The sequence below is a fragment of the Phragmites australis genome, chromosome 13 (genome assembly GCF_958298935.1).
Source record: "Phragmites australis chromosome 13, lpPhrAust1.1, whole genome shotgun sequence".
NCBI lineage: Eukaryota > Viridiplantae > Streptophyta > Magnoliopsida > Poales > Poaceae > Phragmites > Phragmites australis.
In genome coordinates this window covers 19,254,364-19,275,475 of record NC_084933.1, presented here as the reverse complement: position 1 = coordinate 19,275,475, position 21,112 = coordinate 19,254,364, and the positions used below count along the sequence as shown (strand labels likewise).

At 40.5% G+C, this 21,112-nt stretch overlaps 1 protein-coding gene across 1 annotated transcript; it reads right to left on the bottom strand.

Moving 5' to 3' along the window:
- Nucleotides 1-9,313: 9,313 nt before the first annotated feature.
- Nucleotides 9,314-12,377, bottom strand: LOC133889497 (uncharacterized). The gene is made up of 3 exons (XM_062329996.1): nt 11,573-12,377; nt 11,092-11,312; nt 9,314-10,006 (listed from the first exon to the last, which is right to left on the bottom strand). The coding sequence occupies exons 1-3, from the start codon at nt 12,375-12,377 to the stop codon at nt 9,404-9,406; spliced, it is 1,629 nt and encodes a 542-aa protein (XP_062185980.1). The 3' UTR covers nt 9,314-9,403.
- Nucleotides 12,378-21,112: the final 8,735 nt, after the last annotated feature.

Genomic DNA, 21,112 nt, shown 5'->3' with positions numbered 1-21,112 from the left:
TTCTGGGTATATACGACTTGGTGTACTAGAATACCTGAAGGAAGATGCTCGAGTTGTATACACAAGTAAAATTTAGTTTTACCCAAATCCTTCATTTCAAATTCTGTCTTAAGATGATTGTATGCTTCATCTATATCTTCTATGTTTCTAATGATATTTAGATTATCAACATATACAGAGATGACGCAAAATCTTATTGAGGATTTCTTTATGAAAACACATGGACAATCATCATTGTTGGAGTACCCTTTATGTAGAAGGAACTTTTTTAGTCGGCTATACCACATTCTTCCCGACTGCTTTAAGTCATATAGTGAATTTTTAAGCTTTACATAATACATGTTGCGGTTTGCATTTGGATTCGGAATGTCTAGGGACTTCCATATATATTTCGAATCAAGTGACCAATATAGGTATGCAGTCACTATATCCATCAACTGCATAGATAGATGATTTTGAACTGCCAATGAAATCAGATATCGGAACTTGATTCCGTTCATTACTGGAGAATAAGTCTCATTGAAATCAATATCGGGTCTCTGCGTGAACCCGTGTGCTACATGCCTCGCTTTATATCTCACCACCTCATTATTTTTGTTCTGTTTGCGGACGAAAACCCACTTGTATCCCAAATAGAAGATGTTGTGAGGAGTAGGTATTACTAATGTGAATACCTCTCTTTTGGAGAGCGAGCAGAATTCTGCCTGGATTGCATCCTTCCATCGTGTCCAGTCCGAGCGCTTGCGACACTCTGCCATGGTCTTGAGATCTGGATCATTGTGAAGGTCATTTACAATCTTTGAGGAGAAGTAAGTGTCGATAATTGTGGTCTTTCGGTCAAATAATTTTTCAGAATCAATATAATTGATGAAAATTTCATCCACCCTTTCTGAATCATCATGATTTTCTATTACGATAGAGTCGAGGTGTGCCAATGTCCCAGCATCAATATTTGTGTGCATACTTGAGCTGGGATGTGGATGTTGATCATCCACTGGATGTATAGTATCCATAGACCTTGGGTGTCGTTTAACTTGATGTTGATTTGTATTTACTGTTTTGGAGGAGGGATTCCTCTGTTTCTGTGGTGGTTGCAAAAAGCTTTATCCTTTGTAACCGTACTTCTCCCCCTCTTATTTTGATTAGATGGTTGAGTGATTTTGTTTGGTACCATCACTCTTTTCGGCACATTTCTAGCAGGAATGTAGGATTTGGTGATACCTTTGTTGTCAGTAAATGTGTTTAACATGTTATTTGCAATATGTTATAAATTTATGATACTCTGAACTTGGAGTTCAGATTCTTGAGTACATGAATCTATGGAGAAAATGTATGTGGCATTCCAATTGATTTCCTGACAATCTTTCTAGTACTTGAAATCTCCCTCTAATACCGGAAAATGATCCTCATCAAATATGCAGTCAGCGTACCATGTTGTAAATATGTCCCCTGTTAAGGGCTCAAGGTATTTTACGATCGACAGAGAGCTATACCCCACGTAGATCCTCAGTTTCCTGTGTGGGTCCATTCATATATGCTGTGTTGGTGAGATTAGTATGTATACAATGGTGGCTGAGTTGCCCTAGCTGCATCGCTGCAACAGCGGTGCACCCGCTTTGGCGCGAGTCCCGCCAGCGACCAACGACGTCACACCAACGCCCTCGACCCACCTAGGCGGTACGATGGTGGCTCGCTGTGGGTTACCCCCCTTCTTTACTGACCTGGTGGCCAGATCCACTTCAGACAACATCAACGCCGCCTCGACTTCTTGTCTTCGGCTCTGGCTCGCTGCATCCTCCGTCACGTCGCAGTAGCGGCAGCGAACCGCCGACCTGACCTCCGCCTAGGATCTTGGAACCTGCCATCCTCGGGCCTTCGCTTCGGGGCCCACATCAATGGTGGCAGTGGCGACCCGACCTCCTCCGACGAGGAGGAGGAGTACACGCCGCGCTGAGAGGCGCGGTGGCACGACGGAGTAGAGGCGAGGCAGACGAGGCGGTGTCACGGTGCTAGCAGGCAAAGCGTGATGGGCAGGGCGAGGCGTAACCCTAACCGCCCCACCGAGCCGCTCTTATACGCCCACGCACTACCGCCTACCTGGGCTGGCCAAAAGGCCGTCAAGGCCCTGGCCCACGCCGTGGCCTGTCTTCCTTCCCCGCGCCCTGCCGCATGGGTCAAAAGGTCACCTGGGTTGCATCCCAGGTTGCCTCGGCCCCCTTTGCACCAGCGCCCTAAACCAAGCCTAAGTCCATTTTGCAGAAAACCCCTTGGGTTCTAATATATTGCAAGATGTTCAATACTGTGTATTAAGTACTTTTCATGTTTAGTCCCTGGATGTTTACAATAATTGCACATCGTGTGGTTTACTGTTGTAATTTCATATTCTAGACCCTATTTTTCTGGAATATTGTGTATTTTTCAATGTTTTTGCTTCAAGAAATCCCTATAATATACAGTTTACTTAGCAATCTTTGTTTATTTTGCAATTAATTTTTTTATTGCAAAGTTTACATTCTACACGTACATTTACAATTAAGCCCGCAATTGCTTCATATAAGCACACAACACTTAATTAAAGTGTCCCTCTAAATATTCAATTTCGCATAATACAAGGTAGAAGAATTCTAGGCATCTACTACCATTATCAGATTATGCCTCTTATTACTGCAAGATCTACACTATTTTGGTGATTATCTTCAACGTGTTAGCTACATAATTTAAGATCTACACTATGTAATTTAAGTCTCAGCTTGACTTTACAAATTTTGCATTATTACAACATTACAATGATTCTTGAATTTACCCAGAGTGTAAATTCATTCAATCATTGGTCATTTTGTAGGACAAAATGTCCAACGTTGAGTTTGATAGACTCGGGTTAGATGGCAAAAACTATCTAACTTGGGCGATGGACATGAAGATAAGTCTATCGTCCCACAGACTCATAACAATGATTAATCCTTCTCAAGTAGGAGATCCGTCATTTCAAGATCAAATCAAGTATGAGACTCTATACTACATAAGACACCATCTTCATTTAGATTTAAAATCTGAATACTTGATGGATGAAAATCCATATGATTTATGGAACTCGCTCAAAGAGCGTTATGAACAACAAAAGGCAGTCATACTGCCTAAAGCACAACACGAGTGGTCCAACATTCGCCTCCAAGACTTTAAGTCCATTGCAGAATACAACTATATTGTTCACAAAATCTGCTCTAGGTTTCTATTTTATGACAAAGGTCCCACATATACGGAGAAAATTGAAAAAAACTTTGTCTACAATGCTTCCTACCCATAGGGTATTGCAACAACAATACCGTGCTAGGAATTACCAGCACTATTTTGAATTAATTCACACTTTACTTCAGGCTGAAAAGCACGATAAACCTCTTTTGAAGAACCATCATCAGCGCCCAATAGACACTGCTCATTTACTTGAAGTTAACTCTAATATTCAGAATACCAAGAAGTTCGATGGCAACAACCGCCGCTCAAAGAACTCCAAAGGCAAGAAGAATCGCAACAACAAGCAGAAATTCCACATACACAACAAGAGGAAGGGTATTTCCAAGAACAACAAAGACAACTCTGACATTTATTGTAAGTGTGGTTGCTACAGCCATACAACTAAGAAATGACGCACCCCAAAACACTCGATTGATCTCTATCTCAAGTCCGTTGGATGAAGCCGACTAGCTCAAGGTGAAAGGATTTGAAACGCATTTCAATCTTCAACCTGACACCACCAGGCAGGCCAGTTGTTCCCAAAGTGTTCCTCTAGAACCGGACAATGACATCACTCTGCAACAGTAAGAGGACCTTGAGAGCACCGACAATATGATCATGGAATTTGCTTCAACAACTTTTTTGAGACCTCAATTAGTCTTCCAATTAATTATATATTATTATATCTATGTCCTACATATTGCTGTAATAGGTTGTTGTCATATTATACTATATTGTATATTCCAATAATGTATCACTACATTGATACTCAATAAAGTTGTATGTATTCTATATATCTATGAAGAATTTCACTTTAAAATTCTCCTTTTCTATATATAGATGTCTATAGGAGACAATCCGATGGAAGAGAAAATGTGCTTTATGGATAGCTGTACCACTAACTCTATATTTAGGGAAACTAAATATTTGCAATCTCTTAAAAAGAGTAAAGGAAATATTATGACAATCGCTAGACGTGATGCTATGATTGTTGGATCTGGTCGCGCCATAATCACACTCCTTATGGGTACTCAAATCACAATCGACGATGCACTATTGCATCTCAATTCAACTCGTACTCTACTAGGTTATAGAGATATCCGTCAAAATGATTTCCATATCGAAACCCATGATGATAACAAAGAAGAATATCTCCTTATTACCAAAAATAACAGATATACCAAACAAATAATAGAGAAAATTCTCTCTGTATTTTCATGATTGTACTATACATACATCAAACCCGTACCATATGTTACGTATAATGTAATTTTTCAGAATGTAGACACATTCCAAATATGGCATGATCGCCTTGGTCATCCCGGCGTTGGGATGATGTGAAAAATTATCAGCAATTCAATTGGTTATGATATAAATACTACCAAATTTCCACAATCTTTGGATTTTGTGTGCACTGCATGCACCACAGCAAAACTGATTTTAATGCCCTCTTATCTTAAAATCTGAGTTGAACCATTAAAATTCCTTCAACGCATTCAAGACGATATATGTGATCCAATCCAACAATTAACTGGACTACTCAGGTATTTCATGGTTCTCATTAATGCATTTACACGATGGTCACATGTGTGTCTTTTATCCACATGAAACCATACATTTACCAAAATATTTGCTCAAATTATTAATGACGAGCACATTATCCTGAACAAAGTATACAATCCATTCGAATGGATAATGTGACTGAATTCACGTCACATGCCTTCAATGATTATTGTATGGCCCTAGGAATTCAAGTGTAACATTCAATACCATACGTTTATACTCAAAATGATTTGGCTGAATTTCTCATCAAGAGAGTCAAGTTCATCGCACGACTATTATTACATAATTGCAACTTACCAACTTCATGTTAGAGTTATACAGTCTTACATGCTGCCGACTTAATTCAATTGTGACCAACAGCATATCACACAGCTTCTCCACTGCAGTTAGTACTTGAAAATCCTCTTAGCATTTTCGATCTGCGAAAGTTCGGTTGCAATTAAATTAAGTCAGCAGTATATAAGATTGTATGACCCTAATATGAAGTTGATAAGTTGTAATTATATAATAATGGTCATGCTGATAACGTCTTGAGAGTAATTATATTGCAATGTAATGGTAGACAAACATAATAAATTTGAACTCTTTTTTAATTAACCTTTCATTGATATATACATGCTGAAGAGGTGTTCATTTAGGAGACACCACTTACAGATAGATGTCTATTGATGAATAGACATGAATAACCATCAAGTAATTGCTCGATGTACAACTACTTAGCGGTTGCCTTTACGTGGATCATCAGTTTTCTAACATGTACAACAACTTGATCTCTCTCTAAAAAAATGTTTAACCTTTTACTCTGGATTTAATTCTTTTTACTAACGAATTGAGAGAAATAATTAATGATGTCGCACCCACGTGGAACATGTACCGCACCTCACCATTTCACCTGAAGCAAAGCAGGCCACGTCTCCTTTTTCCTGCGCTGTTGCGCATGCCCACGCCCGTTCGGTGCGCCCGACTTGTTGTTTTCTCGTGCTTCCACGTGTTGAGCAGTGAGCGTTCCTCAGGTCCACGTGTTGAGCAAAGCCGGTTACCGGAGTATATACTACTAGCTGGAAAGTGAGGCGTGATGTGGCGTACGTCGAGGGAGAGCTAATTAACGTATGTGCTTTTACCACTTTTGTTTCTCCTTTTAGTTTACGGAATTCCGTTTTTCATGGAATTGTTTCTGCAAACAAAATGTCCATTCGAGTATCAAGTCTTACCTTGGGTGATTGTACCTCATATCTATTAGGGATTAAATTTTATGTTTGCTTTTTTATCTCATTAAGACATAATTTTTTTCCAGTAGTAACGACGTACTCATCGACAATAAGACGTCTATGGTAAATCCATTAATCTACAAGCTCTGCATATTCCGTCTTTAGTAGACGATGTGTGAATACGTACGTGTGGTAGTGTGATCGTGTGAATGTATATGTGCGTCCGCGTGTTAGACTAGAGTTAAAAAAAAACGAAATGTCCTTTTGTATAATTATTGTTGTTGTCACACTGATTTATCCAAAGTTTCTTTTTCATAGGTCGTTTCGTTGTACTATTGACTGCTGGTTGATTCCATATAATATTTTCCTTTCCAGCATATACTTGATCGAAGTGACATTTTTCTCACTCTGTTTGTTCCTGGTTAATGACAATCAAATGGGGAAGGACTGCTGCTGCCATGCATGTCGATCGACGCAGATTTTGAATTGTGAGCAGATATACACGCATGGCCAAGTGGGGATTGAACAAGAACTTCATCGTGCATGTATGTACTGCAGTCAAAACAAACTTCCAAAGCAAAGCATTTACGCCTTGCCAAAATATCATGCGTTCTGGCATTCGGCCGTCCTCTGACGCCTGACACCCGGACGCGAGAAAATCAGAAACGCAATGAACCCCGAGTGGAAATCTCGGCCATCCCACGCGGCCACGCGACAAGTGTCAGCACCCGGCATGCATGATAATACCCTCCTGCACTGTCTCACTCGCCTCTTGCTCTTACAAAAGGACACTGGACTGGAGTCCCCATTCTCCTCCTCCTTCTGCTTGTGTGTTCAGCTTGTCCTTTTTGCCAGTTTCTCCAAAACTCCAGTCACATCATCCTCTTATCTGACGAGGAGGATGAGCTCTGTTGAGAGGCAAGAATCCTTCGACAGCTCGGATTCCTACCTCTCTGATGACCTTCTGGAGCCGCCTACCCTGTCCAGCAAAGAGATCGAACATGCTAGGGTATTTGTATGCTCTATCTTAGCTACTTGTGGGTTTTGTATGTCGAACAGTATCGCCGTTTCGTGACTTTTTTCAAACTAGTTTTCGCGCCATTTCCACATTGTTTGAATTTTACAAACTTACAGTGCAATTTTCTGCACCACTTGTGGTGCTGTGTATGTTGAGTCTGTCTCGGATAGATGCCGTAACAATGATTTGATTCCTCTTTTAATGAATAGGCAGAGCTCCTACCATATGTTTCAGAAAATTTGAAACAACCACATAGAAAATCCTAATAGAGGAAAGTGGTATATCTAGGAAAGTGGCATTTGCTTCGGTAGTACAGTATTAATTGACTCGCTACGTTCTCTGGAGCATCTCTTTACCACGGTTTGACTCGTTTGGTACAGGAGCAAGCTTTGAAGATCCTGGAAACCAAGTCGCCTGAAGATGCTTTCAAGATTCTCACCGAGGTAGGAGTAGTAATACACGTCATTTTACAAACTACTAGAATAGTTCTGTTATTTCAGCGTTAAACGGGAGCTTATGAACCATGGATGTAATACGAAGATACAAGTCGCCATCACTGCTGACATGCTCGCACTGGTGGTGTACTTGTAGGGTTCAGAGGTCAAAGCTGACAATCTGCTGAGGGAGAAGGTCGCGGCCGCGACGAAGCCTCCAAAAGCTGCCGACGGAAAGCCCAACGCCGCCGTGCAGCCCCCGCCGAAGAACTGAGGCTCGATCGAGAGAGCTCGCTACGCTCGATCGGCAGGAACAGTATAGCTGCAGCGTGTTCATTCGGCAGGGGTTAGATTTTAATTTGTTAGCTTCTCATGTCCCATCATGTGTCTCGATCTCCATTCTCCATCAAACATGTGACGCCGAGCCGAGCGTTTTTCCTGTGTGACAAGTGCACTTTTGCTGCAGCCGCCGCAGCTAGCGGCGTCGCGCGTGCATGGCGACGGCATGCCTGACCTCGTCCTCTAGCTACGTGTGTGCATGTCTCCCTTGACGCCCACTCCTGCGCCTTGCATGTGTTCTGCTTCGGTACGTACGTTCTGCTCCGCTATGGCTTTTCGGGCTTCGGTGCTCGGCTGTTTGCTTGCCAACTCAACTGTGTGTCACAGATGCGCAGGCTGACGCACTGCCTGTGCCGACTAGTGTGCAGCATTGTACAGTTGCATGACAGAGGATCAACTGTCTGCCATTCACGAGAGAGGGGTTCACAAATCGCATTGCATGGCTAGCTCAATGGGTTTATTGTGGATGCCAAACCCGCAGGCCTAGCCCAACCCACCACAGTGATTTGGTCTTTTTCGCTGCCACTATCACCACTCCAGTTGAGTATCATTAAAGCTCGATGTCCTAGCTGCCATTAGCCCATCACCGCTTATGCTGCGATTACACAGGAGACACCCACAAGTTCTCAGCCTTGTCACCAGTACCGCCAACAATGCTCTTGCTACAATGACGGTACCAAGCAGAAGGATGTGAGAGCAAGTTTGGTCCAGCAGAGCAGCACGCAAACACCGCTGCCCACTGGTTAGCAGTGGCAGCTTGCTCTCCTCCCTGGCTCAGTCCTAAAAGAGAATGTCATCCTCTGGGGCACTGTCTGTCGTACCAGAGCGTTCCGTCCTCCAACGAGGCAGCGTCTATGTCGGGCACAGTCTCTGGCCTTGCTGAAAAACACCTTCTCTCTCCATAATAACATGTGTAAGGTTCGTGGGGACTTGGTCGAGAATAGCATAATTTGGTGCGGGAAATGGGGCGCTTACCTGACATGAAATTCTCGCATGGACGCATTGCTAATCGCTTTACAAGTCCTGTATAAATACTGCACTACTTAGTCACTGACTCGGGCATCAGCCGAGCTGTTTCGTGACGAGTGGCACTAGTTAAGCCTGCCCGCGCGTGCGAGCGAGCTGCAATGGCCGGGGGTGGGTTCGCCGGCCGTGCCGATGTCCCGTCAGTCGACCACGGCGGCCGCATGGCCTTCTCCGTCGCGTTCACCTGCCTTGCGGCGGCCTCATCTTCCGCTACGACATCGGCATCTCAGGCGCTTCTGGCAGTCCGATAGCGTTATTTTACTCACACAATTGTAGCTGCAGCGGATACAGATGCTACCCGAAAGCTGAAGGAGCTAGTGGAGACCGGAGACTGCATGGTTCAAAGAACAATGCCGCCGCTTGAAGAGTCACATTTCTGCACAACATAAGTAGGCATGAAGTAGCTCCATCGACACACACAGGCAGCAAATAGAACAAACATATCCTGGTATCATCATTAGATTGTACAATTACCACTTCTGAATAAACAGCTACATCAGTACCGAGTTTGAAACCTTCATTAGCATACCACTGCACGTACTAGGGCAACGTCAGTACTTCCAGCAACTGAACTACACTGATAGCTAGCGGGTCCGCATAAGTTTAGGATGGCCCGAGAAAAGGGACCAAGCGACAGTCGCTTTCATTCTGCAGGCACCAATTTCAAGCATTTCAAAGCTTGTACCCATTTCCTGAGGTGTGAAATCCTTTTCATCCGAAAAAACTTTGTCACCTTGCAAAGCCTTGACAGAAACTACCAGTTTTCCATAAGATTCAACAGAAGTAACACGCCGTGAAAGTTTGATCTCATCACCAGCAACAGGCAGTTTCTCATCTCCAGAATCAAGCAACACGACTTCCTTGCCTATACTGGCAGTACGGGCAGCAAACTGACCACGAAAACCATCTGGCCATGATCCATAAATGACTTGCACACTGATTGTCGCTTCCACAGAGTAAACAATATGGCCAAGTGAAAACTCTAGTGTGGTAAGCCTGCTAGTGTAATGTTCATTAATCAAGATAGAATCAAATGGCCAAGAATTGCTCCTGAATGGAACAGCTAGAAGGCTTATTTCTTTGTCCTCAGATTCAATAGTGCCCCTCACATTCAGCGAAACCTCAAAGACCACACGACAACTCAACACGACAGCACGGACAGGACCTGTCAGTATTAAATATGGATCCTGCATGCAACACCGTTATATAGTAAGTAAACTGAAATGAAAGAAGAGGCAAACATTGAGCAGCATAATCAATACAAAACACTAAAACAGTATAATGAACGCAAATTGCATAGCACAAATGATGCAAGGTGTATAAAACAAATGATGGGAGACAAATGTTAGCTTAACACATTAACGACAAATAAAAAATAGGATAAATGTTGCATGCATAACATCCAAAGACGTTAAAACATGTCTATTCGGAACATTTACTTGCCAATGCCTTGCAAACAATCCTGAAACATTTTTCTAGCCGAAATTCAAAGAAAACTGCCACAAAAACAATAAAGTACAACAAAGCACATATCACAAGCTTAAAATAGATTGAGGAACTAAAACACAAAATGAGTCTCCCAATGCGTTGTAGAGGAAGATGTAAATAGCCTGGAGAAACCAAGGGCACGGTCGTTGTCAGGTACACATTGCAGGCAATCTTCCATAGGGCTCCTATACCTGACAACAGTCATCTACTCCCTATATTACGGAAGTACCAAATTCAGTCAATGTCATGAACCAGTAATTAATTGAGTCTACTAAGTGCACGAGTTCGAATTCACAATTAGCTGAATCTGACTTGTGTTGTGCCATGGGATGGTTATTTCCTCGTGGGCATGTCTCTATGACCAAACCCACAGACATATGACTAAATTTTGAGATATGACCACCTTATTTTCACCTTCTCGCTTGTTTATACACAGTTAAAACTGTCTAGATGAATCCAATGCAAGCAATAGGCATGGCAATTCTACATACAAGAGTTATGGTAATTTCTAAAGAGCAATAAAATCGGATCAATATGTATAAACACTCTCTTCTAAAGCTAATTAAAGGTGGCCACTAGTAAAATTAAATGGATTCACTAAGAATGTTCAGTGCGGAAACTACAGGAACAACGACTACATGGTACTAACTCCATGCATGCTTGCATGGTAACAACAATACCTAGGACACAGGGTGCATGAGAAATCATGTAGGAAATTAAGATTGTTTCTTCATTGAACCACAGCAAGAATAAAGAAATAATGAGGCTAAGAAATACAATGAACCTTTTCAGTGAGGGTTTGACAGTTATCCCTGTCACGGTCGAAGATCATATTACGATTTTGATCTACTGAGTCACGTAGGGCAACCATGCCAAACACATTGAGCGGCCACTGTAAACCTCCACTTATTTCTGCAACTTTGACTGAAAATATCTGTAGAGTACTGGGCTGTTTGCCACCATCTGGCGCGGGCTTAAATGTAAAACGCATGCAAGGGATCTCAGCTGGAGATGTAGGATATTTGAAATGAGCTGAGATACTCGAGTCCAATAATAGGCAATAGCAGCAGATAAGTAGTAGCAATAACAATTAAAAGTTACATGGATGATCCTACCACATATAGTAGACTAGATCACTGCACAGTACTAGGAAGTATGAAATGGTTCGTGATACATGGAGCACCGAACCAAAGCAACACGAACTAATTGGGTAACTAAGTAATTAGCGTGTAGATGGAGAACGATATAATTAACAAGACACTCACTCTTGTCATGGAAGGAACCGTAGACCCAGTTGGCATAGTGTTCGTTCCACCTCTGTTCGAACGACCTAGCTTGGAAGGCGTAAAAGTCCGTCAACTTCTCCGGGTCCGGAGCAACCTCCTCCGCCTCCTTCCTCCTGCGCCACTGCGCAAACTCCTCCAGCCGCCGCTTCCTCTCTTCCGCGCCGGCGTCTATATTGCCCGCTTCGCATTCCCCTTTTTGGTCTATCTTGCCCGCTTCGCGTGCCCCTTTGTGTTTGATGTTCTTCGCCGCTTCGTCTTCCTCTTGCTCTCTCTTTTTCACCGCCTCCCTCTCCCTGAACAACTCCTCCACCTCCACCTCCACCTCCATCTCCATCTCCACGTTGTTCGAATCATCCTCTTTTCCCTCCATCCTCCTCTGCGACTCCGCATCTGGGTCTATCTTCGCCGCCTCGCACTCCCCTTCCCCTTTGTCATTCTCTTTTTTCTCCACCGTCTTCTGCCACTCTGCAAACAACACCGCTGCCCGCACCTCCCTCTCTTCCGCATAGGAGTCTATCTTCGCCGCTTCGCCTTCCTCTTCCCCTTTGCGATCTCTCTTCTTCACCGCCTCCCTCTCCCTCAACAACTCCTCCACCGCCATCTTCTCGGCGTCCAAATCATCGACTATTTCGTCCATCCTCCTCTGCCACTCCGCAACTCCCCCATCGGGGTCTATCTTCCTCCTCTTCGCCGCTTCGTCTTCCCCATCCCCTTTTCCTTTGTAGTCGCTCTTCCTCCCCGCCTCCGTCTCCCTCTCCCTCTCCGACTCCATCTCCATCTCCATCTCGCACGGGCACAGATTGTCCTCGCCGACGCCGCCGTCACCGCTCTGGGTAGGAAACCTAGGCCTGGTTTTTGCCTCTGGGTGGGTAGGGTAGCGGACACAAAGGAAATAGGCAGTGGGAACGAGTTCGTCGGTTACCGTCGAAATTCGTGGTAACCGAATTTAGCCCTCCGTTTCTATAATATAAACCGGTCCGTTACCAAGTTTAAAATAAAAAAAAATCATTTTTAAAAAAAACTAAAAGCCAATTCTAAAAACTTATGTGAATTATTATTTTTTAAATAATATCGTTTGCATCATATTCTATAGAGAGGGAATTTAAAAAAAAAGAAAAAACTTAAAACGCGCAACTCATTTATTAGCTCATGTTAAAGAAAATTTTAACATGCATATATATATATATTTTAAGGATGTATCTTAAGAAGATCTTTAAAATTATAATTAACTTTTTTATGTCTACCATTATTTTTCCTATATAAAGCATAGTATAAATAAACTAATAAAAGTAGATTCACTAATTTTGGAGGTGTGATGGGTTAGTTATGAATTAATCTAGTTGCAAAACATTTACACAGTCTTGCATGTTACAACAACTATTCCATAAGTTCATGTATTGTTAAAAGACATAGGATCATGTAAGAAGATTAATAAAATTAGTTTCATGATTTTTGGATTAGCAAAAAGTAAACTATGGATTTAGCTTGGTTTAGCAAATACATTTTCTCACAGAAAATATTCAACTTTTTATGAGTATAAATACTTTATCATATAGATCATGTTACAAGAAAACTAACAAAATTTGTTTCACTTGATTTGAAGCTTAGATGAAATAGTTATTGCTTTTACAATGTTGAACTATTTTTTTTTATCGAACTTCACTAAAATTCGAGAAAACCACTCGATAAATCGCTAAATATAATCGACTGGTTACCGATAATACGGAAAATTTGGTCGATAAATCGCTAAATGCGGTCGGTAACTGGTGCAAACCGATCAGTTACCGTTCGGTCAATTCGGTCTGAATTCTCGTCGAATTTTAAATTTGATCAAGTAAATTTTAAGCGAATTCTCACCAAATTTTACCTCGGTTATCGTGGTTACTGTGATTTTCCGGCAACAGTTGACGGCCGGTTTCCGTTGGCACAATGAATTTGTAAATTTGTAAACCTTGGTGGGTAGGTTATATTTTTTTTGGATGGTGAGGTTACGTTGTTTGCTCGTCTCCTCCGCTGCTACGCCCAATCTGACCCGCGTACTCAACAGCGGAAGGTTATTTATGCTTAAACTTGTGAATAAGATGTGTTTGGTTGGAGTACAAGTATGAATATGGTGAGACTATTTAATATAATAAATTAATTTTTTTATTTGGTTGGTTATATTAAATAATCTAATTTTTTGTTTGATCGGAGGGATAAATGTAGATAAGGTGAGCTAGATTTTGGTTTAATTAAAGGGATGATATATGCTGAGTTGGTTGTGATGACCTCTTTATTAATGAGGTGATGAACTTGCCCTCGACTACCAGTGGATTCGGCTGCAAACGTCCAACCTGAAAATGTGAAGGACGTATGGAACCTGAGAGGAATCCTAAACACATCTTGGCATTGGATTAAAATACATTATTTGTCATGCATAGGAATATCCAAAAACACACTTCATATTGTAGCTTGAGCATGAAAATATAGAACTGATGCTTGAAATTACAGAACAACAGAACATATAAGAGTAAATGCTGAGGAACATATAGGAGTTGCGTAGATGTGAATATGCAATCAAAGAATTCTCATGAAGCAATGCAAGTACCCAGACCATTCGAGACTAACAAAATGTTACACATGTTTGGTTCGAGGAGTGAGTTAATGATGGATACTAGCCCTGAAGCTACTTGCTTGTTTCGAGAAAAGGAATTGGTTGATTCATTACCATCTCATTGCTCAAAAGCACCAGTGTAACATAAGTAACGGTGTTATGACATCAAAATTCATAGAAAGATCGATGAATGGCCATCCCATTGAAGATGGCATGAACCCTCCAACAAGAAACCAGTGCTAGCACAAAGCTTAGGATGATCCCATAATTTTCAGTTTGATAACGTCGTAGGTGTTATAAACCCTATCCCGTGTGGGCAAATTCGGCCATGCTCGCATTGGGTGTGGGGCCCACCCGCCTCCTCTCTAGCAACCGGGTTGGCTTAGAAACCTAGTTATAGGCCTATACTAAATCTACATCAAGGAGGATGTTCAGTTCTATATTACAAAGAGAAACTTCATTATTTGTAACAAAGTAAAAAAATGATAAAGATTATACCTCTTTATTCATTGTGTCCCTTGCGGTTGATCTACAACTTTATCGTACTTTTGGTTGTTCTTTGTCGGCAATGCCTTAGAAACGCAAGTTTGACAATAATAGGGATATCCAACCGGGATAACTATTAAATAAGGATGTCAAAAGCTGAATTGTGCCCACTTACAAACATTCAAATTAAGCAAATGTCCAAAAGATGCGGACAACCGCTTATGACAGGTTTACCAACAACCATCTTAAGGGCCCAAGAGACCGGTTTGATGGGGCTGCATAGATCTTCTTTTTTAGTTGCAAAATTATAAATAGAAATGGTTATGCAAATGCATGAGCAAAGAAAGTAAAAGAATATTTGATAGTAAAAGAAACTAAAGGAAAACATTTTAAACAAAAAATAGAGAAAATTAGATAACATAGAAAATAGTACGAAAGGTTATCGGGCAATTGTGTGGTCCGGTCAACTATAGAAAAATCATTAAATCCAAAAATCAAGACGTGTCAACCATATTCTTAAGAGCAAGAAAAACTTGGGGGACAAAAGAACATCTTAAGATCCTCGATAATATAGAAGATCGTATAAAACATGGACATAAAATTGCCCGGGTCATTGAGCACCTAGAAAATATTTTATACAACAGTTTAGTGAAACACTGAAACATAGGGACCCTTAGCGAGTTAGAGGTTCTTAATCAAGGAAACTAAAGGAAAAATTATAGAAAAAAAGGAGTGGCTTATACTTTTTGAAATGCTATTTTAACTGTGTATATTAATTGGAGATGTCGCAATTGCATGCGTTTAACTATATCTTTAGTGTTAGGCACTAGAACAGTATTTTAATTGCAATTGCTCCTTTAATCATAAAACTAGCTTGTGTACCCGCGCAATTGAGCGGCTACTCCTATATTTTGCTATGATTTTGCTCCATAAAAAATATAAATCCTGATCACACTGAACGAAATGTAATTTTCATAATGTGATATATATATGACTTTAATATTTAGCCCTATATTACGTGGTATGGATTATTCATTAATCGAACATTAATAAAAATTACAAGCTATTTTATGGTACACGACTATATGTGTGACATGGACTCCAGTTCTTCAAGAAAAGGAGTTGGAAAAATTGCTACCTGCTCAACGATATCTGGTTGAGGACATCTCTCAACGGTGAACTCCAAAGCATTGCAGCTGTCTTCAGCAATGAACTTGAGCATGTTAATATGTTATCCGCATTAGCACAGGAAGATTATTCTGAACACGCCTATAGAGCGTACTAAATATTTCCTGCTAAGACTCCTCGACAGGCTATGCGAGAATTTTCAGTGTGAAGGACCTTCAATTTAATTTCCAATTAGCGCAGCATTGGTGCTAGAATTGGTTATTATTTCCGAGTAAACATTACCTGCTCCTAGTTCATCTGGTCTTGGAGGCGCTTCAGAAACAGTATGCAAACCATACATACCATCTTACGTACAACCTGACTGTGATTCTGTGTCCAGAAAATAAGTGGACAAGTTTACTGAATCAATAATCAAATACGAGTATTGTATTTGAATCATGAATCAACTCACTGTAGCCGGATGTTTTATCAGATTTGCTGTCAAGATTCACAGTTCATTCATATAGTTGGACCCTCAAGCTTCATGACTTACTTCAGGTCAAGTCTAAGAGTTCCATTTTCCAAATTATATCCAACTTGGAGTCAGCGGATAATCTTACTAAAGTTCTCTAGAAAAAATGATCTGCATATAGTCCATTGGTTTCCAGAGGAATTTCATTTGCAGCTACACTTGATTCTGATGAAACAATACTCGAATTATAAGTTTGTATAGAAAACTCTGAATATAATTGGGTGATCCACCACCTTAAGAATCTGATTTATGAACAAACGGAAGTGCACCCTACTACTCATCAAAATTGTCTTCTCGTTTAGCTGGATGTCCAACTGCAAACGCTGCAATTCCAGTGCAATGTTGGGCCACTTCATTTTGATTTCCTTTAGTGCAAGTAATTAGCTCATCCACAACCATGTCCTTCCAGCGGCGCCAAAGTGAGAACGCCGCCAAACCTTTGCAGATGCATCTCACCCTCTGCATCATCTTGGCCGCCTTCTTCCTCGCCAGTCGCCACTCGCCACGGCCACCACCACATGGTCCAGGACTCCACATTGTCCTCATTTGGTCAATAGCATCATCGTTCATCACCACCTCTATTGTGATATTTTCCTTCCTAGTAGCAACAGCCTAGATAGCAGGTTGTGCTGCACCTGCGCGTAAATCTCTCCACGGTGGCGAGCACCCGTGGCAGAACCACCTCTCGAGCGTGCTTTTTTTTCTCTCCAGAAAATGGAAAGCATTCCGGCTTTTTGCGTCTGGGATGCGTACAGTCACTATCGTTATTACAAATTTTTGGCTAATAGCCGGTAACAAAAAGGAAGCAAAGCATGGTAAATAGCATCATGCATCTATTCCGTAACTACAACGCCACCTATACTTTGCGAAGATATCTATTACCATTATCCCCAGAGTGTGGCACATCTTTAAAACATCTTCTCTTTGATCCTCTTTTTTAGTAGTCTACAAAATCTTAGCCAGTATATTCCCTGAAAATTGCCTGTATAAATAACATATTTATTTATTTATTAAACATAATATCATTATGACAAATCCAGATAACCCAAAAAATAGCGGCTACCCCAACCAAAGTTCTTTTCTTTCTCTTTTTTCCCACCTCCCGTAACCAATTACCCACAATATGAGCTATATTCTTAGGTCTATTAATGCCCATGGTCTTGGCTAGTGGACATTAAAAAAAAGATGATGTATGTTTTCATTGTGATTGTAAAAGCAGCACTTTAGACTACCCTCCCAATTTCTATTGATCAAATTATCTTTGGTCAAGATAACCCCACGGCCTATATACTATAGGAAAATCTTTATCTTTAAAGAGAGTTTCAATTGCCATAACCACTTGTGGGAATTCGTAATGGGTTGATTCATCATATACTTATAAATGGATTGGACTGAAAATAATCCACTTCCATTTAGAGCCCACTTAAATGTATCTCTCTCATTAGAGATTTGTGTGAACTAATTGCAAGGTTAAAATTTGTCATTCAATTAGTTTATCACCCATAATTGGTCGTCAGAAAGATAAGTTAAGAGGTATGCTTCATATTACTTCCGCGATTGTGGTCTGCTTGTGCCTCACAACATTATAAAGAGATAGAATTGCATGCTTAATAGATTATTGCCCAATCAAATATCATTCCAGAATCGAGTCTGACTCCTATCCTGTACTTGAAAAGAATCCTATTTTAGGAATTCTTTTTTGATCTTCATAAGGCCAGACCAGAAATGTGAATCATCTAGTTTGCCATGTGCTTATGTGAGTGCCTTGGAACTTAGATACTTATTTCTGAGTAGTTTTTGCCACACCCCGTCCTCATTAAGGAGCTTGAAAAGCCATTTATTGAGGAGGCATATATTCTTGACCGAAATGTTAGTAATTTCAAAACCACCCAGGTCCTTTGGTTGGCAAAGAATATCTCAACGAGCTAATCAGTATTTTTTCTTGTGATTATCACTTTGCCAAAAGAATCCAGACTGTAGATAATCCAGTCTCTTTAGGACACCACGAGGGATTTCAAAAAAGACATCATAAATACGGGAGGGTTGCTTAATACAGAATTAAGGAGGACTAATCTGCCCCTAGATGACATCATCTGCCCCTAGATGACATCATCTTCTCTTTCCAACTGCTCAATTTACGCTCAAATCTTTCCTCAACCCATTTCCAATTGCTATTTCATAACTTTCTATAATGCATTGGAATACCAAGATATTTAAATGGATATGTACCAATATCACACCCAAATAATTGTGCATATTATTCTTCACATTCCTTTGCTTCTCCATAACAAAATAACTCATTTTTATGGAAGTTTATTTTTAACCCCGAGAGTTGTTTGAAAACACATAGGAGGAGCTTCATATTCTTTGCCTGTTCTATATTATGGTCCATAAATATGATAGTGTCATCTGCATATTGTATAATTAACAGTCCATCATCTACCAAATGTGGAACCACTCTTGTTATTTGACCGTCCTTTTTGGCTCTTGATATTAATATTGCAAGTATATCTGCTACAATATTAAAAAGAATATGTGAAAAGGGATCTCCTTATCTCGGTCCTTTATTCGTTTGAAAGTAGAGGCCAACCTCATCATTTATCTTGATTCCTACATGACCCCCTGAAACAAAACTTTGGATGGATCCACACCATTGTGTCGAGAAACCCATCATTCGTAAAGATTGTTGTAAGAAGGACCATTTAACTTTATCATAGACTTTCTTAAAGTCAATCTTCAAGATTATGCCATTTTGCTTCTTCTTGTGCAATTTATGGATAGTTTCATGTAAAATTATTACTCCCTTCATTATGTTTTGAACTGGAATAAAAGCAGTCTGTGTGAGTCTTATTACTTTCTCCGCAACAATATCTATTCTACTAGTGGCAACTTTAACAAATATCTTAAATATGACATTTAGCAGACAAATAGGATGGTATTCTTGAATTTTTAGCGCTTCCTTTTTTTTTGGGATAAGTGTTATGATGCCGAAATTAAGGTTGTATATAGCCAGTCGCCCTTGATGGAAATTAGGGAACAAATCCATGAGTTCACCCTTGATCACTTCCGAGAAGACTTGATAAAATTCAGCCGGGAAGCCATCTAGGCCAGGAGCCTTGTTATGCTCCATCTGGAAGATTGCTTGTCGCACCTCGTCTTCGGTGAAGTATGCAGTGAGGATTGCATTTTCTTGCTCACTCACTTGGGATATATCATTTGTAATTGATTCATCTAATGCAAAATTATTAAGCTCTGGCTAAATAAACCCTTGTAATATTTGGTGATATACTTTTAAGTTTAGGTTCCGTGATATAGGAGTCATTCTCATCCTCTAATTTGTATACCCGTTGTTTCTGGTACTTACCACTAGCAACAAGTTGGAAATACTTGGTGTTAGTATCACCCTCAAGTAGCTCTTTCACTTTGGCACGTTGATACCATTTAAGCTCTTCTTCTCTCAGCAGATGTGCGAGTCTCTCATTGAGATAATGTTTGAAAGCCACCTCATTTGGTGATAAGGAAATTGTTTCTGCCTTCTTATCGAGCTCATCAATTTTATTGGCCAGCTGTTTCTTTTCTTTCTTCAAGATCCCAACAATATGTTTGGCCCAACCGCTCAAGTATTGTCTGAGGGCTCTAATTTTATTTTGCCATACTTCAATGGCATTGTTTCCCCGATGTTCTTCTTGCCAAATATTATCCACCATCTCATAAAAACCATCTCGAATTAACCATTCCAATTCGAATTTGAAAGGAGGTTGTCTTCCATAGTGAAAGGGAGCTCCTGTATTGAGCAATAACGGAGTATGATATGATATTACCCTATCCATAGCCTCAACAGAGACCTACGGATATTTAGCTTCCCACTCAATACTCATCAGTACCCTATCAAGTTTCTCGAAGGTTGCAGGATCAAGATCATTAGCCCATGTATATTGGCGACCTTTTATCTTGATCTCCTGCAAATCCAATGTTTTAATTACAGCATTGAACAAATGAGGCCAGCGTGGATCAAAGTTATCATTATTCTTATCCTTCGGTCTCCTCATAATGTTAAATCCCCCCCCCCCATCACCCCCATCAATCAAAATTGGGTAGGTTTGAACACTACAAACATGAGCCGTTTCTGCTAAAAATTCAGATTTGTACTCATCTTGGGCTGGTCTGTAGACCGCATATAAAGCCCATGTCAAACCATCCTCTTTGTTTTCAGAAGTAACTTAGAATAAAAATCTCCTTTAATGATAGAGTCAATATCAAATATTGTCGTATTGACTTCGATGAGTATTCTACCAGATCGACCTCGCGGAGGTATAATATGCCACACGAACTCAAGCCCACCACATAGGTGTCTAAGGGTTGAATCATGAAAAACACTTCTACCTGTCTCCATAATTGCAAGAAAATCTAGGTGATATTCTTTACAGTATCTAAAATAAAGTTATATTTAGCTAAGTCTTCCAGACCTCTACTACTCCAGAAGATTCTTTTCATGAGATAACTAATTTTTAAGGGGTGCTTGGCTTTTTGGTAGGGCGTTCAATTTTGTGATTCTTTTTTATAGAATTGGACTTTTTCTTCCTTGGCACTGCGTTTAGATCGTAACATATTTGATCTAAACCCTTATCATTGAGGACCTCAGTTAAATCACGACATATGTGACTAAGGTGCACATCAAGTCCATCCATATTATCCTCATCCTCAATATTATCAGAGCAAGGAGGAATCTTTGCACAATGGTTATTACCTTTTGAATTAGTTTTTCTAGCAGCAACTGTAAGATGATCTACTTCTATATTTT

Coding starts and splice junctions, on each gene's coding strand:
- LOC133889497 (XM_062329996.1), bottom strand. CDS start 12,377: ATGGAGATGGAGATGGAGTCGGAGAGGGAGAGGGAGACGGAGGCGGGG. Junction 11,313..11,572: donor CGGTTCCTTCCATGACAAGA/GTGAGTGTCTTG, acceptor CTACATCTCCAG/CTGAGATCCCTTGCATGCGT. Junction 10,007..11,091: donor GTCAAACCCTCACTGAAAAG/GTTCATTGTATT, acceptor TGTTGCATGCAG/GATCCATATTTAATACTGAC.